The sequence below is a fragment of the Drosophila obscura genome, unplaced genomic scaffold, assembly GCF_018151105.1.
Source record: "Drosophila obscura isolate BZ-5 IFL unplaced genomic scaffold, ASM1815110v1 contig_73, whole genome shotgun sequence".
Taxonomy (NCBI): Eukaryota; Metazoa; Arthropoda; class Insecta; order Diptera; family Drosophilidae; genus Drosophila; species Drosophila obscura.
Genome location: NW_024542865.1, coordinates 7,235,326 through 7,261,409, shown reverse-complemented (window position 1 = coordinate 7,261,409; position 26,084 = coordinate 7,235,326). Strand labels below are relative to the sequence as shown.

Here is a 26,084-nt window from a genome sequence, read left to right as displayed (position 1 = left end):
TGCGGCCCGTGACTCCTATTGAAATCTTGAAGATAGTTTGCAACTTTAAATGTGGAAAGTAGACTTTTGAGTTCCGTCCTCGGACAGTTCTCCCGTCTACAGGCAACGCTTCCCTACTTGGTAATTAATGGAAAGTTCATTGGGGAAAGGCTATTTGATTTTGTATTTAATGGTTTCTAATGGCTTCTAATAGCAGTTGAAAATCAAGATTTCGATCGTAATTTGTCTTCAATTGGGCGCTGCAATTTCCAAACCTGCTTCCAAGTTCAGACTCAGCACAGAGAAGTTTATATACCCTGAATTATATGCAGAAAGACTAGTTAGTCTCCTATATTCATGCTCATCAAGTGTCTTTATACTTCGGTCAAAGATGCTGCCCAATTGAGGATTCCCGCATACCCTGACCCTCTTCAAGTAACCTTTTAGAGGGTATTGCAGCTTTCTCATTGTCAGGGTGGAAGCAACCATACTTTATCTGCTGAGATACCAATGTCCTCCAACGCCCATTATCCCGTCAGATTTCCCCCGTCTCCGCGCCACTCTGCAGCCCCGAAACCCCCTGCCCAACTTCATTCAACTAATGCAATTGGCACGCCCCCGCGGCTGCACTTACGTGGCGCTAATATTGAAAAATGAAGTGCTACCGACAGCATTCACGACGTCGACGTCGACGACGACGACGACGACGACGACGGCACTTACAAAAATGGGGCGTGTCGTCGCCCCTAAGCGTCAGTCTGTCAGTCAGTGAGTGAGTGAGTGAAGTACGCCCACTTTTTGCTGAAGCAGTGCGACAAATTCATTGCAGCATCAGGAGGCAGAAGCAGCACCAGCAGCAGCGGCAGCGGCACAGGAGCTCCATGGCCACGACGTCCATCGTTTGGCCTTCGTTCGCCATCGTTCGACGTCTGCGTTGCCTCAAGTGGAACAGAGCCACAGTCGCAGTCGCAGCCGTGCCCCACTCATAGTCGGAGTCTTCCTCGGCAGGGGCCTGAGCCTGAGCCTGAGCAGTGCCATCAGAATTTGGGTCGCCATCCTCGACGGTGACTGCAATTTTTTGGCATGATTCATGACCGCACCGCACCATGGCAATGTCGTCCTCGACGTCCTCGTCGTCGTCGTCTCCGCGCGACTTAGCACACACCAAACAACATACACACACACACACATAAGCCAGAAGAGCTATACATATATACATATATATATGTATGTCAAAGGTATAAGAAAGACAGTGAGGGGGGAGGGTGGGAGGGGGACTCCGGCATGACGGAGAGTTTCAGGGATGCCTGCGGCATTCGTGGTCAATGTGTGTGCTTGCCACAATGGCCAGCTATCGATGCGGAGAGTTGCTCAGACAGCGATAACTTCGTATCATACACGGCATTCAACACATGCCCCACATGCCCCACATGCCCCACATGCTACACTTGCCATTGCCCCGCCATTCATTCAGCTTTTCATTCTCGAGAGGAATACATAGACATGCCCCATCAAGTGCATGGATCATCGGGAAGTGACTTTAAGTGCTTTCCCTCTAGATAATTGTTTGCGATTGCATCATACCTGCCATTATATGCAGACAGCCATTGGCAGTATTCTGCGACTATTTACCGACTCCTCCAAAGTCTGTTCTACAAATTCCGATTCAGATTCTTCCAGCAGCCATTCTCAGAGGTTTAGTCTTTATTTATAAATTGCTATCCCAGTGTTATTCAGTCATTGTAGCTCTTGTTTTGAACAGGCCATCACTGCCTATATAATTCAGAAATTTATAATCGGCGCTGCATCATTTTGAAGCTCTGTTGAAGGCTGCCCCGAATGGTGGGTGGAACACATTAGACCAGACCATAAACGCGCCAATTCAGCAAATGTATCTCAGCATCTCCAGAGTCTCAATAGTCAACAATCAAACTGATCTATCGCTTTTGTTATTGAAAATATTTCATCCGACGGACGTCCTTTTCCTGCCAGCATTTGCAATTTACTGAAATTTGCGAGCGAATTGAAGATTTCTCTGCAATTTTTTACTATTCTTTTCGGTTTGTTTCTTTTCTGCTCAGATTTAACATCGTAAATTCGCCACGTGCCTCCATTGTCTTGAGCTCTAGACCCGAAGCTCTCTCTCTCTCTGGCATTGGCTCTGGCTCTGACTCTGTCATTCGCTCTTCTCTTCCCCTTCCATCACCCTCTTTGGGTTCTATTGTTATTGCAAATTGATGAACACACACACACTCTTACACGGGCCGATTAGCGGGACGGGTAGTGAAAGTGCTGGAAAAATTATTGCCAACTGCATCTCCGGGCTGTAAATCGAGCGAAAGTGAAAACCACCAGAAAAAAAAAAAACACTTTTTCATCCGCCATTCCCCAGAGGGATAGAAAAAAAAAACGTAGGATGGAGGGGTGCGGTGCAAGGCGAGGACTACTTGCAGAAAGTATCAGAAGGCGAACGCTGGAAGGCTGGGAGCTGCCATAGGGTTACTTGGGTGCTCGGATCCAAAGAGCATATAAGCTTCCACAGATGGGTCGTCGTTTGGTTAGCAAACCAAAGACAAAATACGAGTGTTCAGTCTGTTCTTGGAAAGGAAAGTTTAAGCCCACATAAAAGTATTTTTATTCACAACTTTAGAGCCCAAAGAGCAAGGCATTCGTCACCTATCGATCGATCCTGGTGTCAATCAACAAATGCACATCTCTAACAGCCCGCACCCACACCCCAATCGCTGTCCAACACTGGCTGTGTGTGTGTGTGTGGCGCTCAGTTGCATTAACTTTTCGCCCTGTCCTTCCCGTGGTGCTGCTGGGCCTGAGCTTAGTTTGCTGGCAAGCAGCGCAAAAAGCCATTGAAAAGTTTTCAGCTCTTAAGTACACTTGCCCTTTGCTGCCTTTCCTGCTGGAGGAAATCCCTGCTCCTGCCCCTTGTGTGTGGCTGTGTGTGTGTGGGCCTTAATAAACTTTTCAAATGCATGATTGATGATGTTGCCTTTTGCCCTGGCTGCGCCACTGCCTCCCCTCCCTTTCTCCCTTGACTGCTGCCACTTCCTCCTATCTTGTGGTGCAACATGAAAGTTTTGATGGCATTCTGTAAACGAGTCGCGTCCGCATCCGCATTCGCATTCGCGTCCGCGAACGCGTCGCTAATTGTTGTTTTCGAAATGCTCCAAATGTAATTACACAAATGAGAATGCATCGACGGGGCTGGCAAATCGGTTGGGGAGGGGCAAAATCACAGAATGTGTTGACAAATTTTGTGATTATAAATTGGTGGGGAAATGCTCATTTAATAGATATGCATTGTGTCTGTGTGTGCGTTTCTGTAATTTGATTGATGCCAAAGGCCCCACCAAAGCACCCAAAAACAATGTTGATGAGGCTAACATTGTGGCATTTCGTTGCTAGTTTTCGGACACAAATGGCTGATGGCTGATGGGGCTGATCGACAGAGCTGCGATGCGGTTCATTTTTGTGCAATTTATTGGACAGCGCCAGATTTGTGTATGCCAGGCATAGTAAATAATAGTAGTTTATGTTATCTGTTATCTTCTTCAAAGACCAAAAGTCAGTCATCAGAGTCATCAGTGGAATAGACTTAAGTGCGAGGAAGATAACTGCCTGCCTGATTTGAATATATTTTATTCAGCTTATGTTGAAAGCCATTCGATCTGGGCACTTTCTGTGTGTTTTATTGCACAATCCACTGGTGCAGATGATTAGCATATGGTCGTTGCGCAACCAGGACATGTGACATGTGACAATACGAGTGTGTGTACCTACATAATGCATATCAATGCCACTCGTAGTCAGTTCAGTTCAGTTCAGTTCAGGACATTGAAAGGTTCATGCACACACACACACACAGGTCCCGTCCCTGCTGTCTGCAGTTGCGTAACGCCTCCAAATTCTTGCTGCTGTCACCTTGAATTTGTCTTGACAGCCATGCAATATGCAACAAATATTCTGCTTCTGTGTCTTGAAGAATTTTAATAATTCTGAATTCAAGATTTTTCGAGGTTGGCATTATTCTGTTGAATTTTGTGCCCAGAACCAACTTGATAGCTCCTTGGCAAATATTTATTTCGGGCTTGTGTGCCATTTTGTTGCTTGCTTCAGAGACAGGCAACTTTAAGTGGGCGCGGCGCTGCGCGGTGCGGTGCGGTGCGGCGCGGTTCGGCAATTTGGCACAAAATTAGGTTAGTTGGCTCTTTGACTCGGACAGCGATACGTATACGTAGCTGATGGGGGGATGCGGCGGGAGAGCGTTTTGATAAATTAAGTTGTTGTCGCTGTTTCTCTGTTGCAGTTGCAGCATCCATTTATTTTTTTTTCTTTCTTTTTGAAACTCCCTTGCCACTGCCCCCCGATACCTCCTGCTTTCTTCGTTCGTGTGCTGATTGTGCTCTGTTGCTGTCCGGGCAAACATTAATGTTGGCCAGTTTGCCAAATGAGCGGGAGTCATCCAGCCCCCCCCACCCACCACCACCAACCACTTTGGTTTCATCGTTGGACCGGGGACACTTGAAAATTGTTAAGCTACGACAAAGGAGTTTCGCCATTGCGCAAAACGAAAGGAAAATGAAAACGAAGCAGAGCAAAGGCAAGGCAAGGCAAGGAAAGGAAAGGAAGCATGGCCGCACAGACCGCAAAGAAAAAACCTGCGAAACGAGCGGCGAACAAGTCGAAACACTGACTCCACCACCGGAAATGGCAAGCGCTCTGCTTTTACTTCGACTTCTTCTACTTCTTCTGCTTCTGCTTCTGCTTCTTCCCTTGCAACTGCAACTGCTTCTTCTTCTTCTTCGTTTCTCCTTTTTGCCATCATTTCCACTTGATTTTTGTATTATTTTCGGGTTTGGGGTTTCGGTTTGTGTTCTTTCGGTGCTCTTCTTTCTCTTCCTGCTGCATCTGAAAATTGCATTTATCTTCAAGTTTGAGTTTCCTTCTAAGTTATTTATTTACTTATGTCTCTCCCCCCCCTCCTCACATATTCCTCTGTCACACACACAGAAAGTTGCGAGCACACAGAGGCTGCTCTCTGCCACTCACAGACCCCTAGAAGCTTACAGCAAATAAAAACTGCATGTTGCCTGTCTTTAGGCTTATTTTAGGCTACTTTCCTTGAAGGCTTGGACCTATCCTTGGGGAATATCTATGGAAGTCCTGAACCAAGATTGGGACCTGAAACGAGTCGCCCCAATAATATTCCCTCCATGCAGAGGCCACGCAGCAGGGCCACGTGACAATATGCACCTAATGGATATCAATTGTCATATCACGCGTAACCTGTTCGCGCCGTTACATATCAATAAATTGAAATGTAGATACAAACAAAACGCCCTGCTGTCGTGCAATTTTGTAACGCACTTTTCAGGCTCCCCGCACCCACCCCCACCCCCACCCCCACCCGTTTTTATTCAGCTCTTATCTGACTTCATGATGCTGTCTTTCAGCCAAGTCGTGCATTTTTCATATCTGCACACACTGCACACATATACAAATGTGAGTGTATGTATGTACATATATTGTGAGTAATCCCCGCAGAAGCAGAAGTCGCTTATGGCTGCTGCCACATGCAGTGTTGGTGCTTGCGAGTCGTTGCAAGGTGGCAAGTTACCTTTTGTTGCATTAACCTTTGCATTTTTTGATGACATCACTCCGTCTTAGCCCTCCGAGACAGAGTAATAATATCCTTGGATGGTGGATGGTGGATGGGGTGGGGGCCCCATCCCTCCCCGCCCCGGGGGCGAGCAGAAAATGAATTGAAATGGCCGAAGCTGAACCGTTGAAATTTTGTCTCAACTTTGTGGCAAGTTACCCCCCTCCGCCGCAATGTTTTGATACAGCGAGGGGGACTGTGGGCTTGGGGGCTGAGGACTGGGGACTGGGGACTGGGGACTTGGTGGTGTGGTCAGAGGAACCCTCTAGCTTATTTTAAGTTTATCCACTTCAGGAAAGAAACTTCCCAGCGAAAGCGAAGTGAATATTCCCTTCATGCTCTCCATCTTCTTCTCACTCCCCCCCCATAAAGACCAGTTGCCTTAAATATTTCCCATAATTTCCTTCGCCAACTTCTCTAATTTAATTTCATTTCGACATTTCATGGGAGCAGAGCGAGGCGGCAGGGTCGGGTGGGGGCTGGGGCGTATAAGCTGGGAAAAGCAGAGCAAGGCTGGGCAGGGTAGGGTGGGGCAGGGCATGCTCGTGTTTGAGCGGTGTGGAAAAAAGTGTTTTGCCTACTCTTACGGGCCAAACCAAAATCCCGACTGCTTCTGCTGCTGCTGCTTCTGCTGCTGCTGTTGCAGGAGCCAGAGTCGGAGCCAGAGCCAGAGCCAGTGCCAGAGCCGGAGCCGAAGCAGCACTCAACGCTCCTTAGGGCCTCATGCATATTCAAAGAGCATTTCATGAACTCATAAGCACGCCACTCACACCCAGACCAACGCCCCGTGTCACGGCGTACACTACTCCACTACACCACATCGCAGCAAGGTGTCCGTGTCCGTGTCCGTGTCAATGCTAGCGGCAGGGTGGCATCAGTCGGAGCTTGAGCTGAGGTTAAAGTGGTTGGGTGCCTGTGTGTGTGCCTGTGTGTGTGCCTGTGTGTGGGTATGGGGGTGGGGGTGGCTGCCTGGGGGTAGCTGGTTAGTTGGTTTGCTTGGTAAGAGAGATTACTGTTTGCTCGATGTTTATTGGGATGGGGCGTTGGTCAGCTTCCAGTTTCAGTTAAGTGGTTTTCTCGCACCTCCTCCGCCTGCAAATGCCCCTTCACCCAGACAACCAGACAACCAGACTCAGACAACCTACAAAAGAACTTGGAAATTCGAACTGATCGCCGTTTAATGATGGCATCCTTTTACTCCTGGGAGAGGTTAGAATAGATGCGAAGCTGCTGCCTGTATTAATCTTTAAATCTGACAGGAGTTGCGACCAAAATGACTGAATTCAAATGATCATTCAAATCATACATTTAACTATACTCCTATTCAGGGGCATACAAACACACGTGCCTGCAGATGCATGATTATTATGGGTTATTGTCTGGCAGATGTGTGCTGGATAATGTGTGCTGGTTTGTTTTTGGCGTTGGGCGTACCCTTCAGAGAGAATAAAGAAGAAACAATTTGCATCTTATTCACACACACACACACACACACACACATATACATATATGCACACGCACACCACAATGAGCCACATGAATGGCTTCGCACAAAGTGACAGTTACATTTGTCGCTGCGCTGCACTGCGCTGAGCTGAGCTGGCACCGAACTTTGTCAGTTCTATAGCCAGTAACCAGCAAGCAGCAAGCAGATAAACCAGTTAACAGTTGTTTCTATTGCTTCGCAACGCATCTGCCAGATACTCAGATACTTTACGCCTGATAGCCACGAACTCAACTCATTTCTTGTGCTGCATTTTTACCCACCAGAGGGATTGCGATTGCGATTGGGATTGGGATTGGGCCATGACGTTGATGGTTTTGCATACTGGCTGGGTGGATGGGTGGCTGGCTGGCTGGCTGGCTGGTTGGCTGGCTGGCTGGCTGGCTGGGTGGATGGGTGGCTGGGTGGGTGGCTATAAGTAGAATGGTGTACTGGATTGTCGCCTGCTCGGTAGGGGTTACGTTGCCGTTACCGGCTTTACCTTCCACCATTTGTATTTGTTTATCAAAGCGCGAACTTTTTCCCAGACCCATACCCAGACCCATCCGCTCAGCCGCTCAACCGCTCAACCGCTCACCTTGCTCCTGGATGAGTTTTGTTCAAATTTGTTACCAGCTGCACTTGAAAGCTTCACGATATGGCTCTGCTGTGCGTATCCCACATATCTACATATAAATGTGTCTGTGTGTGTGTCTGTGTGTGTATTTGCATCTATGTATCTTGCAGTTCAATCTTCAGCTCTGTGACGCATTGCATTTTACGGCTTTCAAACTTGTCTCTCTCTCTCTCTCTCTCTCCTTGTCCGCCCACTGCCTCAACCCATTTCACCGGATGATTTTTGTTCCGTTTTTTTTTTCTTTTTTTTGTAATGTCAGCAGAAACTGTCAGGCTCTGAAACATTTCTGTAGAGCTCAAGCAGCCAGATTTCGGTGAGGTGAGGGAATTCTGCTGCTCGTCACGGAGATCTTTATTTATAAAGAAAAAAAAAAGTATTGCAAACATCTTGCATTATTCTGCCAAGGTGCCATGAATGCTAAGGAACTTGCTGCCCCCTAACTAAGCTCATCGCAGCCAGCCGAACTGTCCCTGGAGCTACTGCCATTCGACTATTAACTCCCCAGCAGCAGACAATGAGATGTGTTGGGGGCCTTCTCGTTGATTTCCCACACAGATATCTGTCTCCAGTTTCAGGCCCGCTTTCTCTCTCTCTCTGTCTCTCTCTCTGTCTGTCTGTCTGCCTCCCTCTGTGTGTGTTGTGTGGTGGCATTTAAAAGCCACAAAGTGCGCGGCAAACAAATCAATTTGCCATAATCATCAAGTAACTGGAAAAGCGAGCGAGTGAAAAGCGGTAGATGGAGCGAGCTACCCATAAATGACCCTCATGCCTCACTCCACACGTCCACACAGACAACACCATCATGTGTGTGTGTGTCTCCCCACAAGGCGATGAGTGACAAGCTCGATAGATGGTGGAAGGAGGGCGGAATGGAGACTCTGGGACTGGGGATGCGTGCGTGCAGCAGTGGCGGCAGTGGCAGTTTCAATGCAATTACAACCTGACATACGAGTGGCGCAGCAGCATTGGGGCATGTGGGGGCATGACGGGCGGTTGGGGGCACGCGAATTGGCCGCTTCCCGTTTTGGGATGATGGCACTCAAAAATAAAAACCCAAAAAAAAAAAAAAAAAAAAGAGAAGAGAAGAGCGAACCAGAACGGGAACGGGAACAGTAACGGGAACGGAAACGGGAAGCAAATGAAGAGAGAGAGAGAGAGAGAGAGACACGAATTCTCAATTAAGTGATTTTATGGTCGCGTATTTCAATTTATTGCCAATCGAGCGTTGCCAATCTGCAATCCCCCTCCCCCCCATCACTCCCTCTCTCACCCACTTGACATTGACATGTTGCTGTGTGTGTGTGTGTGTGTGTGTATTTGTCTATCTGTGTGGTTTGAGAGCGCGCGTGACATGAGTCGAAGGAGATGAAAACAGCTTGGGGGCTCTTCAGCTCAAAGCTTTTTTAACATTAGGCGATATTAGATTTGTAGCAGAAACACACACACGCACACACACACATCACAAATGCCGTCATCATCATCGTCGTCATCTTTTTTTGCTGCCTTCTGCTCCTTGCTCCCTGCTGCCTGCTGCTTCTGTCAATGGCTGCACTTCCGCTTCCGTTTGGTGCGTCCGCTTGTGCGACTGTGTCTGTCTGTGTGCGTGTTTTATCTTGTCAGCGAAAGCAGCGCGAGGCAACATGATTACGTTGTCATTTGCTTGGGACACACACAAACACACACACACACACACAAGTGTCATATGCCCCCAAAAACTGAGCTCCAACTCAATGAAACTTTCAGCATAACATGCCCGTCCCCGTCCCACTCTATCCACCCGCTTTTGGTGCAAAATTCTTTGCAATTTTTAAATGACTTAAATCTGGGGAATGACTATTATAGGGGTTCGATCCCCCCAAGCTCAGTGTGGCATGCAACATTATCCGCAATCGAACCTCAAATAATCTGCACAGCATTTCCACAAGCTTTCAAGTACAATTATGGTCTAGCTCATTGCATAATATTTTCTTTCACTTCGAATAGATTCCCCGAAAATATTCAAAGGTCTTCGTTCTCTCCTTTATTGTGCTACAGTAATTAGCTTCTGCCTTTCAAGGCAAAGATCCAAATGGATTCCTGCTAAGCGAGCGAGCCAAAAATAAACTGAATCACACATAAAGAAACAAAGTTAACCAACAATAAAGAAAGTTTAGTGAATTTTCCAGGCATTTTCAAGCTTGGCGTGAGATGGCCTCCGCCCCACTCCTCCTTTAATGTTCATATTATACACGGTATATTCTTTTGGCTTTGCTCGTTAGAAATGCGTTAACTATTCCGTGTGGAGGGGGAGCGCTGCTTTCCGCCATCGTCACCGTCACTCTGCCCTGGCGCGTGTTGGGTGGGGTGTGCGTGTCGCCGACATTTCCTACTTCCGCTTTCCGGTTTCCGGTTTCGAGTTTGAGTTCGAGTGCGAGTTCCTTACATTAACACAGAAATCCCAGCCACTCTGCTGCGAGCAGCTATGGACTGCCAGGACTGTTCACGCGAACAGTTTTCTGCTCTTTGTTCGGCTAGGCATCCGAGGGACTCCTGCGGACTTTCGATTCGATTCCATTGCAGCAACCAAAAACGCTCTGACATTTTGGCACCCAGATAGGGAATGAGTGTGTGTGAGAGAGGGGTGCTCACATGGGGGTGGGGGGGGTGGTGGTGTTGAGGCATTTCCTTGGTTCGTTTGTTCGTTTTTTCTTTTTTGACGCATGGCCATAAAAAATGATGATGGGGATCATGCACGTGCTCTACGCTCAATTCATCAGGTTGCAACACCTACAAAACGAACAAAAATTCTGGCTAAGGGGGAAGCGAGAAGGGTGAAGGGAAGGGGGAGGGGTATAGTTGATGGGCATCGCCTGACACTTGGCAAAAATATTGCCATTTAAGCTTCGGACGGAGCATTTACGGCTGACAGGAGGCTGGAGCTATTGGCTATGTGGAATGGAATGGATATGAGCAGGAGATGGCTATGACTGGTGCAGGAACAGCAGGGAGGGGGCGGCTGGAATGGAACGGAATGAAAGACGGGGGTGTGGGGAGGAGATATGGTAACTGGAGCAGGGTGTCAGTTAGTGAATGATTGCATTCGTTTGCATTTGATGGCTATGTAATTGGTCATATCTCCGTGCTTATACCATACCAGAGTGGATCTCCCAAACTCGAATCTGAATGCGGTGGGTGGGGGGGTGAGTGGTGCAGACGGCTGATGGAGCACACATCGGATGGAATTCAGAGAGAGAGAGGGAATTTTATGAAAGAATTAAAGAACACAAATTTCTGCCCACAGAGACTTTGGAGTGCTGCTCAAGGGATCTTTTTACTCACTCACACACTCGGGGCAGGGAGGGGCTGTACACATGTGGCTTGGTCAGCACTCTCCGTTGATTTTGCTCTCTTTTCTTGTTGGGTTTGGTTCGTTGCTGGCATCTTCTTGGGTCACTCGCAGAACCGAAAAAAAAATATGTACAACAAACAAAATTATTCATATTATATTTACACAGCCAGCTCACAGCTTCCACCAGCTCATTTCCACCCTTTCCTGCGTATTTCCCTTGCCAATTTGTTCATTTTTTTTTTTGGCTTGATTTTTTGCACGCTGGGGGAATGAGTGGAACGTGTTTGTGTTTCCCAATGTACGTCGCACCTTCAACTGCACCAACCAACCAACCAAACAGCCAACCAGCCAGCCAGCCAACCAGCCACACCTACAGCCTGTGGCCCCAGTTTCAGGCATTGCGTGGAGGTTCGGTTCGGTTCTTTTTGCACCTGACAAGAGCTGTCGGGGCACAGGAATGCCCTGTCGGTGGTTCAGGGCAGGTTATCACCCACATTCGAGAGTCCCCACATTGTTTGGCCTGCACCCGGAGGGGCCCTCCTTGTTGCAGTGTTTTATTATTCATGCGCCCGTCGGCTCTCGACTGCAGTTGCAACTGCAGCAAAACTTTCGATTGCTCCCTTTTTGTTTTGTTTTTTTTTCTTTTTTTCTGTGCGCAATCCCAGACCCAGACTCAGGAGTCAGCCTGCGCGGATCATTCACATTCATTCGAAATAATTGGGTGCAAATATTCGTGCAGAACAATCAAACCCTTCACGGACTCGGCTCGGACCGTGGCTCACAAACAATAAGCGAAGTGGACCAACATTTTCATGATAATTTCAGTGCTTTCTTCTGCAGCAGCTCCCACACTCTCTCCCACACTCTCTCTGCCGCTCTCTCTGCCTCTCTTCCCGTCTCTTTCATTCTGTTATTCCTAACCTGTTCGGCCTTGTCTGCCAATGCCAACGTTTTGTTGTTTAGTTCCATTGGAATTTATGGCGTTGTTTACACAAAAATTGCATTCTCCTTTGCAGTTGAGTAAGCAAAACGAGAACAAAAAAAAAATGCTACAAAAAAAGAGCCAAAAACCTCGAAAAAGAACCGCCAGAACAGTAGAAGAAGAAGCGCTCGAAAAGAGGAAGAAAAGTTGCAAAAGAAAAATGAAAAAAGAAGAAGAAAAAATCTAAAGCGAAAAGGAAGTTGAAGCTGATGCTGATGCTGAAGCTGAAGCTGAAGCTGAGGATGGGGTACGGGGATGTGGATGTGGATGTGGATGAGGCAGAAACACGTGCCTGTTGGATGGCACTCGTTCCATTCCGCAAAATCTGCGGCAAAAGCCCCATATAAATATTTGCGTGGGAATTTTTGCTCAGGATTGAGTGAGATATTCAGCGCAGCAACGATCCATCGTTTGAGCCACTTTGAGCCACTTTCAAATGCCATTCGTTAACATCTTTCGACAAAGGCCACACCCACCAGCCGGTGACTAATTAAAGGCATCGCGTAGCACTGGATAATTAGAGGCAACGAGAAGAAGGCTTTCCAACGCATCGTATACGTAATCCGTACTCGTGCCCCTAACCACACCCGTACAGTGCGTTTCAGCCGGATAGTGGGGCAGGGTAGGGCAGGGAATAATGAGCTAATTGGTTGCATGTGGCAGCTAAGCCGAACTGAGCTTTCAACATGTTAAGGGGCTCATTACGGAAAGGGGCAAACGATGAATTGGGGGAGAGTATTAGCACACAAAAATAAAGACAGCTAATGAATATTTTACTCGCTATGCAATTCAAATAAGTCGGGATTACCTTTCAGCCGCTATTTAATTGGATGCAAAGGTGTGCAGAATGGGGGCTACGCAACGCGCACAATCTACTTGGGGTTAGGGTCCAGAGCTTATTACTTTGATATATTTACTGCTCCACAGAGAACAAACTAGACGATATATTTGGCAATTAAATACCCTAAAATAGTGCGAAGATGTTCTGCCTTTTCGTGGTATTTTTCTTATAGAAATTAATAAATAGTTTGCCCCAATTAATCGCGCCCCAAATATACTTGGCTTACCATTTGAAAGGAATTTTGGTACTGCAATGCGACTTAAAGTCTCGAAACGAACTGTATGCATACGAGTGTGAGTGCGAGTGTGAGTGCGAGTGTCTGTGTGTGTGTGTGTGTGTGTTCGTGTGAGTGTTGTTACGTGTGCGTGGATGCCTCTGTATATTCATTAATATTGTCGCCGCTGGAAACGCTTCTCCGTGCTGCAAGGCTAAACTAATCAGAAGTTCATGGACTGCGGACAAGGATCCGGTGGCACATGCAGAAAGCCCTAATGTGTGTGTGTGTGTGAAGAGCTGGGAGATGGGAGAGGATGTGGATGTGGATAGTGCTAGAACAACAGAACAAAGCCGGAAGAAGAGCACATAATTGTTTGGGAGTCGGACACACACACACACACAACTGGAGCGAGGTCGGTCAGTCTGATGGGGCAAGAGCGAGCGAGCGAGAGCGAGAGCGGTAGTGGAGTGGAGTGGAGTGGAGGCAAGCGAGAGCAATGGAGAAATGTGAGGGACAAAACCTGAATTCTACACATTTCATGCATATCATACGGCATGGGGATGCCATGTGAGAAGTTCCCATGAAGACAACAAAATTTGTTTGTATTTGTCCTGTGGCCAAAAAGGGACACGAGCACTTTCGGCTGCGACAATCACAATGATGCCAAATGCTTTAATTAAAAGCCAAACTTCAATTGCCATTCGACCCGCAAGCTCAGCCACTAGATAAACTTCAGGTCCGACAGCAGGTTAGCCAAATGTCAAATGGAAATTTAATTGCACATATTTGCCCATCAATAAGCTTCATAGCTCCAGAGTTGGCTTCGATGCGGTGGCTAATTCAAAGAAGGATTCCTTCAGCTGCAGATATGGCAGAGATATACAATATACAACGATATACAACTTTCAATGGATGTTTCTGTCCTTCAATGTAATTATTCAATTAAGTGCGAGTCAAGGCTGGCTACGCGGGTGCGCTGGGGGGTGGCAAAGAGAGCGCGCAAAGCAATCATAAAATGCTTTTTTTTAGTTACCTTAATGTGATTGTCACACACAAACAGCCCAACAGCCAGTCGATTAACACCCACACACACACACAACACTCAGAGACACACACACAGATATGATTAGGCAATGCACAGCATACGCCGCATATGACAGCTCCTGCCATAGGCCGATGGCGGTGAGGGGCAGGGGCAGGGGCAGGGGCAAAAGCGGTCGCCGCAAAGGTCCGTTTAACTTAACGATTCCCATGCGAGCAACAATACAAAGCTATAGACACATACACATGTATACGTGTGTATGTGTAGCATAAAAGTCGTCACCAAAAACGCACACCTTGCCAAATGAATGGGCAAGAGACGGCAATGACAGTGGCAATGGCAATGGCAGTGGCAGTGAAAGTGTAAGTGGCAATGGCAATGGCTTGGGAGCGGCAGCGGCAGCGGCAGCCATGTGCTGCTCAAATTACTCTCTGCCACTGCCTCAAGGTTCGTTTAAGATGTGCAGACCAAACCGCTAAATGTAGCCAAGAGTAAGCACAGCAGATGCGACTCTCACTCTCGCTCTGACTCTCACTCTCACTCTGACTGCGGCTGTGACGAGCTGTGCGGTATGGGGCAGATCAATAATCAGGTAAAGAGGCTGGACATGGCACAGATACTAGAAACAGAAACAGAAAGAGAAAGTAGTGGGAGCGAGGATCATATTTTTAAATATATTTCATTGGAATTAAACTTACCTTTTACAGAGCTTAGCTAAATAGTGGAGAATTATTGGCACTTGGCACACATAAAGCCAAGACAGATCCATAAAAAAATCACCTAGGAAAAGGTAGATATGGGAGTGGAAAATACTCAGAATTTGTTGTTAATTCCAAGCTGAAGCGAAATCGGTTGTCAGGCTCTTGTGGCCACGATAATTCCACGATAGTTCCTGTTCTATATATATTTTTGTGTAACCTTTTTATCTCCTCCTCCCTGCTATCCAATCGAAACTGATTCGAGTGATTCAACTTCAACTTCTATTTCGTGGATATTTTTTTGTAATTTATTGCTGGAGAGTCTTCTGCAGGGCTCGTGGCTCGTCTGCAGTGTGGTGTCAGCAGCACTCAATCCTCTTAGTGCCTGCCTGGCGATCGATCTCAATGGCCAGCAATTAATCCTGACCTGTAGTCAATCTCTATTCAAATTGCCTTGGCCCTTTCAGTCCAATGTCCAGCCCCCATTGTGCTCTGTGGGCGACACAGAGGAATGGGAATGGGAATGGGAATTGGTGATGGTGATGGGGGGGGTTGATGCAGATGGCGTCTCTTATATCCTGGACACGTCTGTGGCGTAAATGTGCGAAAATTGCAGGTGCCCCTTAATGATGCAGGAAATGAGTTAATGCGCCGTCAATGCCAGCGACACCAACACCAACAGCAACAGCAACACCAAAGAGCATTGGGCAAAAAGCTATAACGGCCAGGACAGGACAGGGGAGGGAAGGGAAGGGAAGGGAGGTAATACCGACAGGATACAGCCAGGCGGGTGGGCGGACAAAAGCTCAGTCAAGCGTTTGCCCTATTGTTGCTGCTCCTCTCGCTCTCGCTCTGCATCTGGCTCTGGCTCTGCTCCCGCCTCTGCTTTCCTCAGCCCGGCTCTCCGGGTTGGCATGCAAACCAAGCCAAGCAAGGCGAGCAAAGCGGAACGAGGAGAGGACAGGAGCCAGGAGCTGGAAGCCAACTTGATTGGCATCCTCGCCTGGGGGTAGGAGGCATAGCCCGAGGGTTTAGAGCAGGTCAGACTGGAAGCCTGGTACGTGGTGAGGGGTGAGGGGTACGGGTACGAGGCATCATCACCGAGGCAGCTGTAAAATGTCGCCAATGTCATTATGCGAAGCTTGCGCTAATCAGCTTATCATTATTACATAGAACCGGATGGCGATGGCGATGGCGATGCTGATGTGGCCCGTGGCCCATGCCGATCCTGCTGAGGCCAAAGGGAGCGAGCAATAAAAATGCTTGTGGCAAAAGTCTAAGCGCATTAAAATAGTTCGTCCCCTCGAACTGGAATCGAGACGAAGAACCAGCTGAATGGAGGACGAAAAAAGGAGCAACTGCCTGCCCTGCCGAACCGCACAGCCCAATACAAATTATGTCGGACAGGAGACAATAAATCAATTAAAAGATTTGCCATCTTCCTTTCCTTTCTGTCTCTTGTTCTTTCTCTTTTTTTTTGGCAACCGCAGCGAAAGTGAAAGCCAAAAGATCCCAGCCCCCCGACCCCACACAAAAGGCCCACCAAAAGCGAAAAGCTAATTAGCAGAGCGACCCATTCGACAGTCAGATTAGCCAGACAATGTTAATGGGTGGTGGGTGGTGGGTGGATGGATGGTTGGATGGTTGGCTGATGGCTGATGGGATGGGGGCGTGGCCGGGCATGGTCAAGCATATTCTGCATGTTTATCCGTTATCAGCGTATATCATTAATTTAATGTGCCGCACATTAATTGACTTTGGCGGTTGCCGGCAGATGAGACGATACGAACAATGACCATAATGTGAGAATATATATACACAAATACACAATGCTGTCTGTCCATGCACAGACACTGAGCAGAAGAGAGGAAGAGGGTAAGGGGCATCGCCTGCCCCTGTCCGCGGAATGCTCTGGATAGGTGGCACAATGGTGCGTGGATTCAGCCCAAATTGAATGGTTAGACGGTGATCAAATTATCAATTCAGAGCTGGTTAACTTGAATTGAATAAGCGATGCAGGAGAAGCTCCATTGCGGTTTGGTTTTGAGCATAATTTGGAACTATTTATTTGCCCAAGGGCAGCGCTTCAATGCCTCAGAATAATTGTGTATTTAATGCATTCAATGGACAGATAACACATCCTGACTGACCATATCCTGCCATATGCCTCACATCCTTTTTCCATTTCCAAATTTATTTATTTATTTATTTATTTGGTGCTTTATTTATTTTCACAGGCAGCACAGCGAATCCGGATGCCAAAAGATTGTACGACGATTTGCTGAGCAATTACAACAAACTTGTACGGCCGGTGGTCAATGTTACGGACGCTCTCACCGTTCGCATCAAGCTGAAGCTGTCGCAACTGATTGATGTCAATCTAAAGAACCAAATCATGACCACCAATCTGTGGGTGGAGCAGTCCTGGTACGATTACAAACTAAAATGGGAGCCAAAGGAGTATGGCGGCGTCGAAATGCTCCACGTGCCCTCCGATCACATCTGGCGTCCGGACATCGTGCTCTACAACAAGTGAGTGTACCACCTGCCCCAGTCCCTGGTGGCAAGCACACACACACACACACACACAGTCATGACAAAATACCTTCTAATTGAATACATCTCACATGCTCGTTTGTTTGGTTCGTTCTTTCTGCTCTGCTCTGCTCTCCCTTCTATGGCTTACAGCGCCGACGGCAATTTCGAGGTGACGCTGGCCACCAAAGCCACTCTGAACTACACGGGACGTGTGGAGTGGCGTCCGCCAGCCATTTACAAGAGCTCCTGCGAAATTGATGTTGAGTACTTTCCGTTCGATGAGCAGACCTGCGTCATGAAGTTTGGCAGCTGGACCTACGACGGTTTTCAGGTGAGTCAGTAACTGAGTGATCCATAAGTGGCTTAGTGCCCTCAAAAGAGTCAATAACTTATCGATTGTCTGGCATCAGGCTTCCATTATCGCTTCACTTATCTGTTATGCCCAACAAATAAATTCTAAAAATTCTATATATCCATATCCATTGGATCCATAAATCCATAAATCTGTTTGAATCAGATGAGCTTTAGCCTCCGTAAATCAGAAGCATTTGAGGTTCTTCCATTGTGGAAGAGCCTTTGGCTAATTGGTTTTAAAATGTGTTGCCAATATTCCCAGTAACATAACCAACCACACACACACACACACACACACACACACATACAGGCCGGCAGGTCGTTGAGCAGGATACAGACCCCCCCACACTACAGGGCTACAGGGTATATTGCAGGCGTCCTACAATTGTTTATCTCCCGCTGTCTCATTTACACATTTACAAATTGCTGCACCTAGATGTGGCTGTGGCTGTGGCTGCGGCCAGGTCTGAGCCTGGTTTAGTGGTCATAAACCGAAATGCGCTCATAATTCCTTTTGGCCCCGGCATAGAATTTCTCACGTTTTATGGCCACAAAGCACACAGACAGACAGTCAGGGCAGGGGCAGGGGCAGGAAAATACGTTTGGAATCCAGGCAGACAGCCAGATGCAGATCCCACAGTGTGGGTAAGCTGAACCAAAGAGACACAGAGAGAGAGAGAGAGAGAGAGAGAGAAAGCCCAGAATGCTTCATAAAAATGTCTCTAGTGGTTTTTGGCAAAGAGCAAACAGCAATAGGGACAACCTGGATACAGGACAGGGGGCACATCCACATCCACAGGACAATAAGGCCGCCTGACACCTGCCCGGCCAAATGTCGGCGACAAAGCGACACCCAAGCAGTTGGAGGCCTCATAAAATTCTGCAACTGGCATTCGCCACAGAGACTGCAACCCAGCCCCGGCTGAAGGTGTACACTGTACAGTGTAGCACCGGAGTGGCTCTTCGATGGATGCATGGTGGCGCGGCGTGGAATGTTCTGCGGTTGTGGGCATGGGCTTAACGGCCAGCTAATAATGAACCAGCATTAGTGGAGATTTAAGCCCGCTCCTCAGCTTCGCTCCCTGACCAAAAGCCACAAAAAGAAACAGCACGAAGGGGCTAACCACATGCAGATGCAAGAGCCTGACTGTTCGATCTCTGGTTGCAGCGAAGGGTTGGTTGCCACCCAAATAAACTACAAAGAGTCTCTCTATGCATGGGTTCAATGGAGCCCATCAAGCCAGTCATGGACTGAAAATATATTGTTAATTTTGTGTGCAGTCGGTTGGCCCTCTGCCTGGCTGGCTTTCTGCCTGCTTCACACCTTTGCACTCGTGTCTGATTCGTGTTGAGAGCAATTAGCTGCCACTGCTCTGGTTTGGTTGCCATTTAACAATTTAATTGCCGAAACTATTCATGTAAATGCAAATTTCCAATTCCACATCTCTCGTTTCAATGGCAGCCAGATCCTTCGCCTGCCCGCTACTTCTGTGGCTTGCCATCAATTTTGAAATCAGAAATTTGAATAACACAGAGTCCCCGACACACGCACTACTGAGGCCGCAAAAACGCCCTTAGTATTAATTAAATATCAAATTGCAACCCTTTCCACTCGTTGCACTGCCTCAGGACTTTGCTGCAGGACGTGGCAATTATAATTTGTTAAGCTATTAGGGCAGCCCTTGGCAGCCTGGCAACAGGATCATATTTATTGGCAACACAAAGTACAAGCAGGAATTGTAGTTCAATTGTATTATATTCCCGGACTGCACGCCGCTTTGGTAATTTGACTATTGGGCAACAGTCAGGCACATATTTAATTGATAAGACAAGAATGTACAAGTGCATGTACATCTATATATACATACATATATATATGTATATACTGGCATGTCTAATTTGGTAAAAAGCTAAAGCATCATTTACTATTAAAAAGGCAAGGCGCCAACAAGCGGTTGACACGACACCCAGCGCGCGTGGAGCGTGGAGCGTGGAGCGTGGAACGGGGAGCGTGGAGCAGCTGTCAGCGCAGCAATGCCTGCTATATAGTATGCACAAGTGTGCGTGTGTGCGTGTGTGTGTGCGCCAACACTGAAAGAAATCAATTTGATTCAAGCCAAGAGCAATGGCAGCAGAATAATCGCTTTTCAAGTCAAATGAAACCCATTTGTTGCTTTATACAAAATAATTTCTAAAGTCCCAAAAATGTATTTAATTTAATTGCGCAAAATTGTTGTTCGTTTGTTTTATTCATGTTCCTTCTCGGTAATTAAATCAATTAGCCAAATTTTAGTTGACTTCATTAAATTGTTTTGCTACACAATTGCTCACAGTGTATGTCGCTCCATGCGTAATTTGTGGCATTGGGAGACCTCACTCCAGCGCTCAACGCATAAATCAGCCGCAAAATGAACGATATCAAACAGAGGCAAAACAAATTATTTATAAACTCTCCAGGGGAATGGCCTCCATTCAAAGACATTCTCTCTCTATTTCGCAATGATGTGTGTGTTAGTGTTAGTGTTTAGTGTGTGTGTGTGTGTAAATTAAATATTATTTATCCCGTTTATATGTACCGGGGCTCGGCCACCGGCAAGGAAAGACGAGATTACGTTTTAAAGTTTATTACCGGCACGACTGGCTCGGTCAAGTATGAGATTAAATCTAAAGTACAAGAAATGAAATATAAAATGATATTCTTAAAGTTGCCCCCCAGACGGCAGCGCTGCCCATGCAGCGGGCCGACGTCCTGCAACCTCAGCGCCTCGAGCCGACGGTCCGCTCTCCAGCGGATGTTTATGCAACAATGTAACTTGAGGACCCCCGTCCACTTGAGTCAGCATCAGAGGTCTTCCACTTCTGGAATTCCGCTGATACCCTGCAGCTGGTGGGGAGTGTTAACTACTCCCCCTCTTAAAGAGCGGGCGTCCTCGCTGCTCTCAATCCGTCTATCATCTCCTTGATTTGCCTCGCATCTCTCTTCCTATTGAGGTGGAATCTGAGGTAGATGATTCCCCCCAATGTCCGCACAGAGCCATGCCCAGTCCAAACGCGTGGAGCGGGCTGAGCTTGGCCATGGTGGCCTGCTCGACCTCCTTGATGTAGTTGAGGTTGTCCTCGCTGAGCTGGTGTAAGAACGGGAGGCTCAGGATAGTCTCGTGCCCGGAGATGTTCAGAGCGGGTACTGATGCGATGCCTGGAAATCGCTGTTGGATGTTATTGCGATTTCGGAATCGGGTGCCATTTACGGTTGCGCAGTCATTGAAGGTGATGAGCTGCGTTCCGGCGGTCGTAACCACCGTGTCCGAGTCACAGCTGATCTTTGCCGGCCGGTTATTGACGATGATCATGCCGTCGTCGACGAGGGTGATGGGCTCCAGATGGCTCGGTTGCGAAAGGCAATGAGCGGTGCCCCCGGAGTGTAATCCCTGGGCACAGGAACCTCTTACTTCCTTTTTGCAGAACGTGGTGGTGGTTGTGGGGGCGCAGCTCGTGACGGCCCACACCTGGTTTCCGCACTCAGCTACAATGTTCTCTGTCAGCTGCAGTACCTTTCCGTCGTGCTCAACCGGGAATATCGTCACCTTTCTACAAGCTATGCTAACTCTAGGGTATTCTATTATAAAGTGGATTATGTTATTAGATTGTAGGATTTTAATCTTAGATACTTCTAGTAGGTTTGCTACTGTGACCCCTGTGAATTGGTCAGTGAGAACAGATTCTATGTCAGTGTGATCTAAAATGGCCGGGTTCACTACGTTGGCCTTTGCCAGGGTTATAGTGAGCATCAGGTTGCCTATTTCTGTAATAAGAATTCTGTTTCTAGCGAGCAAAGTCTCGTACAAGTGGGCTGTGTCGATTTGTGCCTTTTTTTCTATGCTGATGATCTTGTTTACCAAGCTAGTGAGTGAATTTAATTGGTTCTGAACCTTGGTGTTTATCTGAATTTGCCTATTGTTTGCTTGCACCAGTTGTGCTTCTGTAAACCTGGTGTTTTCTAAATCGGACGCGTCTGGCGTGCCGGCCACTACTTTAAGGGCGGTTCCCAGGAAGTCTAGACTTCTCGCCAGCCTGTGGTGGATACTGATATCGGACAACATATCTCTAATGTGATTGCAGTCCGCGTCTAGCAACTGTCTCATGTGCGATTTTGGGAATAGGTCCGCCATTTTGGCGGTTTCCTCGACAATGCGACCATATTCGGTCAGATTTGCCGTGTGCTTGACGTAATCAAGCCCTTCCCATATCAGTACCGTTCCGTCCGTGATGGGAATGTAATTTGAGTTTGAGTAGTCGGTGACGCGAGCCGCGACTATGGTGAGGATGTGAAGTACCCAGATAACCCTGTAGATAAAAATACGTATGAAATATGGGGAATAAAACTAACACAACACCGCCACCAATCGTTTTCCTTAAGCCTAGTCGTAGTGTCTACCAATAACAGCTATAATTCCTTCACCAAATTAACTTATATTTAGTCGGGATATCTATCTGAGGTTGTCCTTGTGGACCACCCTCCCTCTAATTAGGACTGTTGTCCCCAAGTCCGCTTCAATTGTTTCTTCGACATACAAGGGGGAGAGCTTATTCCCCAGGCGTCTGTTGGTTTTAACCAACACCTTCTCGCCTACACTGAAGTTTCTGTTTTGCCGTGCTTGGTTGACTCGATTGTTTTGTACAATCTGGGCCTTTTGCACTTTGTTCTGAACTTCTTTGTTACTTTCTGCAGCCACTGCATGCAGGATGTCGATGGGTCTTTTGTCGGTGACCGAGTGCACCGATCTATTGTATTCCGCCGTTGCTTGAAGGAATAGGTCTACCGTGTCGGTGATTCCCTTGGCCATTTTAAGGCACCTGGCGATTTCCACGAGTGTACTATGGAATCTTTCCACTTGTCCGTTCGATGTACTGTGGAGGGGTGGCGCGTTAGCGATGCGGACCCCGAAATTGTTGTGCAACAGCGATCTGATGGTCTCTGAACTTAGTGATGGTTCGTTGTCACAGTAAATCTGTTTGGTGTTGGGAAAAATGTTCATGAGTTGTAAGAGGGGAGTCTTAATATCCGCTATGGTGCGGGAAGCTATAGGCTGTACTATGGCAAATTTGGAGAATTTGTCCACACATGTCAGAAAATATTTTCTGTCCGTCGAAAATATGTCGACATGAAGCATTTCTCCCGTGAACGAGGGGACCGGTGTCGGCCCTAGCTCCTGTTTCTTAGGGTGCCTGTCGTATTTTGCTTTGGAGCAAATTTTGCAATTCATGACCACTTCGCTTGCGAGTTTCGTCATTTTTGGGAAATAGTAGTCGGACATGATTTGTTTGACGTTTTCTTGAGCGGCTCTATGGGCCCGGTTGTGCTCGACGTTGATAATTTCTTTTTTTCATTATCGTCGACAATGTCGGCGACAAGATTCCTGCAATGCCAGAATTTCGTCGCCGGAAAAGATTTTACTAGTTCATGCTGTATGAAAGCTAGAACTGGGAGTTCGCAATGGATTGCGTTCACAACTTGTGGGTTCACCAGAGACTTGACGGTCTCAATTAGAGCGTCCCTGTTTGGGAAATGTATTATGTGGCGCGTTTTTTCCCCAAAGAGCACAAACATTTGCTTCAGGGGAAAGCGCGCCTCTTCCAGAATGATCTGGTTCCTGAAGCAGTTTACAGGTTTTTCAGACGATTCTATCGTGTAAGTCATTGAAACTTCACTGTGGATCGTTGCTGCGTCTGAGCGCGGTGCGCTGCTTCCCAGCGCGTAAATATTCTGCCGGGACAGTGCGTCCGCGACGAAGTTTTCTTTCCCCGGCTTGTAGAATAGCCTGGCGCCGATTTCATCGATTCGCGCCTTCCAACGCTTGATTTTTGCGTTGGGGTTCCCCTCTGACACCGCGAACGTGAGCGGCTGGTGATCAGTAAATACGTTTATTTCTTTGACGCCATAAATGTAATGGCGCAACTTTCCCAAGGCCCATACAATCGCTAACAGCTCTCGCTCGTTAGTGGCGTAGTTCAGCTCACAGTCCTTGAGGGTCCTCGAGATCATTGTGATCGGTCGACCCCCCTAGACAGTACCGCTCCGATGCCGTAAGCAGAAGCGTCGGTGGTCAGATCGAAGGGCTTTTTGTAATCTGGGTACATCAGCATTACGTTTTCCGATGCCAGAATGTTCCTAAGTTTCTGGAACGCCCGTCTTTGATCTTCGTTGAAGATAATGGGGGTTTTTTTAGACTTATATTTGCTAACTGAACCGTTTTCCCCTTTTAGGATGTTTGAGAGAGGGCGGGCGATCGCCGCGAAATCTTTCACAAAACATCTGTAGTAGCTTGCTAGGCCTAAGAATGATCTTAGCCCGAATAGCGTTGTTGGCTCGACGTACTCCTGGATGGCTTTCACCTTTTCCGGGTCCGTTCTTGTGCCTTCGCTAGTTACAATAAAGCCAAGGTATTCTACGCTTGTCTTAAAGAACTGCGACTTCTCTTGAGCCACTCTCATGTTGGCATCATAGAGGCTTTTCAGTACCCAGTCGACGTGTTTAACGTGCTCGTCCTGAGACTTGGAGAATATGATTACGTCATCGACGTAAACATAACATGTTTTGCCGATTTGTTCGCGCAAAACGTCATCGATTGCCCTCTGGAAAATGCTGCCAGCATTTCTTAGACCGAGGGCAGTCGGCAAAACTCATACTTCCCTCCATTTACGGAAAAGGAAGTTTTTTCCCTGTCGCGTTCCGCCAAAGTTATTTGGTGGTACCCGGATTTCAGGTCAAGAGTAGTGAAGTACTTTGCAGTACCTAAATTTGCCAATATCATTGAGATGCATGGCATGGGGTATTTGTCGGCTATCGTTTTCTGATTGAGCTTCCGAAAGTCCATTACGAGACGTTTCTTCTTATTGCCCTTCTCATCAGTGCCTTTTTTGTCGACCACCCATATCGGGTTGTTATATGGCGACCTTGATTTCTGTATGATTTTGTCCTTCAAGAGGCTTTTAACCTCGGCATCGACAAAATCAGCTACACCCATCGGGTAGGGGTAAAGCTTGGAATAAATTGGTTCGTCGTCCACTGTGCGAATAGTGGCCACGACCGAAGTGTTATAGGGCAGCGACCCGTTAGGGTCGGCGAAGGCCTTGTTTCTTTTCTTCAGCATTTGCATGAAGCTTGCCTTTATGGCAGCAGGTGCGTCGATGTCAACAACGTTAGTATGGTTGACATCTGTGCACTCACGGAACTTGATTGTCTCGGTTGTGTTGCCGAAAGTGAGCGTTCCATTTCTCAGAGATAGCGTGGCCCCTACCTGCGTGAGCAGGTCCAGGCCAATGATGCCATCAAAGGTTGTTAATGTTTTTAGTAGAAAAAACGGCGTGATTTTGCCGAATATTGACAGGGGACATTTCTGTGTAATGTTGTTGGACCCGTTAATAGAGTGAACGGGGAACGGTGATTCAACCGGGGTAACGCCAGGAAGCCACATGAATGGCTTGATGTAATTTTTGGACGCACCCGTGTCGATCAGAAGTTTTATGTTGACCCCTGCTACTTTCCGCCAAACGAATGGCAGCAGGGAGCATCCCCTAAAAAATTAACCGAGTCGCTCTCGTATCCGAGTTCGGCGTCGGCCTCTATTTCTGCGACCGCCTCAGCGGCGGCCTCAGTGTAGGCCGCCGGGGACCGGTCACTTGAGGTGGCAATGTGTTCCACCCTCTGCCGCCAGTTTCCTGACGTGCGCTCTGACGAATTTGGTTTTCTTCCGAAACCGCTGTCGCGCTTACCCGTCCCCCCTGGCTTTTGGTAAGCCGTGGCCTGTCTAAATTTGGAGGATGAAGGGTCTACGTCCATTGGCTCGGGGGCCTGGCCCGTAGCTCTTTGTTGTTGATTCGAGTTGCCCTGGCTCCTAACATAATGAGGGCTCTTAAACGAATTTGGGTCTTGCGGTCTGTTTTGCCTCCCGTTACCCTGTTGTGGCGCTTGGTAATTGCGCTCGCCTGTTCGGAAGGATTTTTCTTCTATGGCCTTTGCGTAGTTCGCAGCCAGAATGCTGCGATCTTCGCTGGATTCCGCCGACTGGGCTAAGGCCAGTGCGGTTGGCAAATCCTTTGGCCTCGCCGGAAAGACTGCTGCCTTCAGGGGCCTTCTCAAACCTGATATGAACACCTCTAAGGCGTCTTCCCTAGCTTTTTGGTTGAGCACATCCGCTGCTTCTGCGGTGCGCATCATCACGTTTTTGTTGGTGATGAGGGAGACCTGTTTCTCTATTGCGTCATAGTAGTCAGTTAGAGACAGGTTCCCTTGTCTCATGGTTGCCAGCCT

At 47.7% G+C, this 26,084-nt stretch overlaps 1 protein-coding gene across 1 annotated transcript in view; it reads left to right on the top strand.

Moving 5' to 3' along the window:
• The window catches only part of LOC111082354 (acetylcholine receptor subunit alpha-like), a 54,266-nt gene that overhangs the window by 3,688 nt on the left and 24,494 nt on the right, over positions 1 to 26,084 (top strand). Inside the window, exons 2-3 of the mRNA XM_041595421.1 lie at positions 17,119 to 17,413; positions 17,570 to 17,750. Coding sequence (XP_041451355.1) covers positions 17,119 to 17,413; positions 17,570 to 17,750 — 476 coding nt within the window. The remainder of the gene's footprint in view (positions 1 to 17,118; positions 17,414 to 17,569; positions 17,751 to 26,084) is intronic.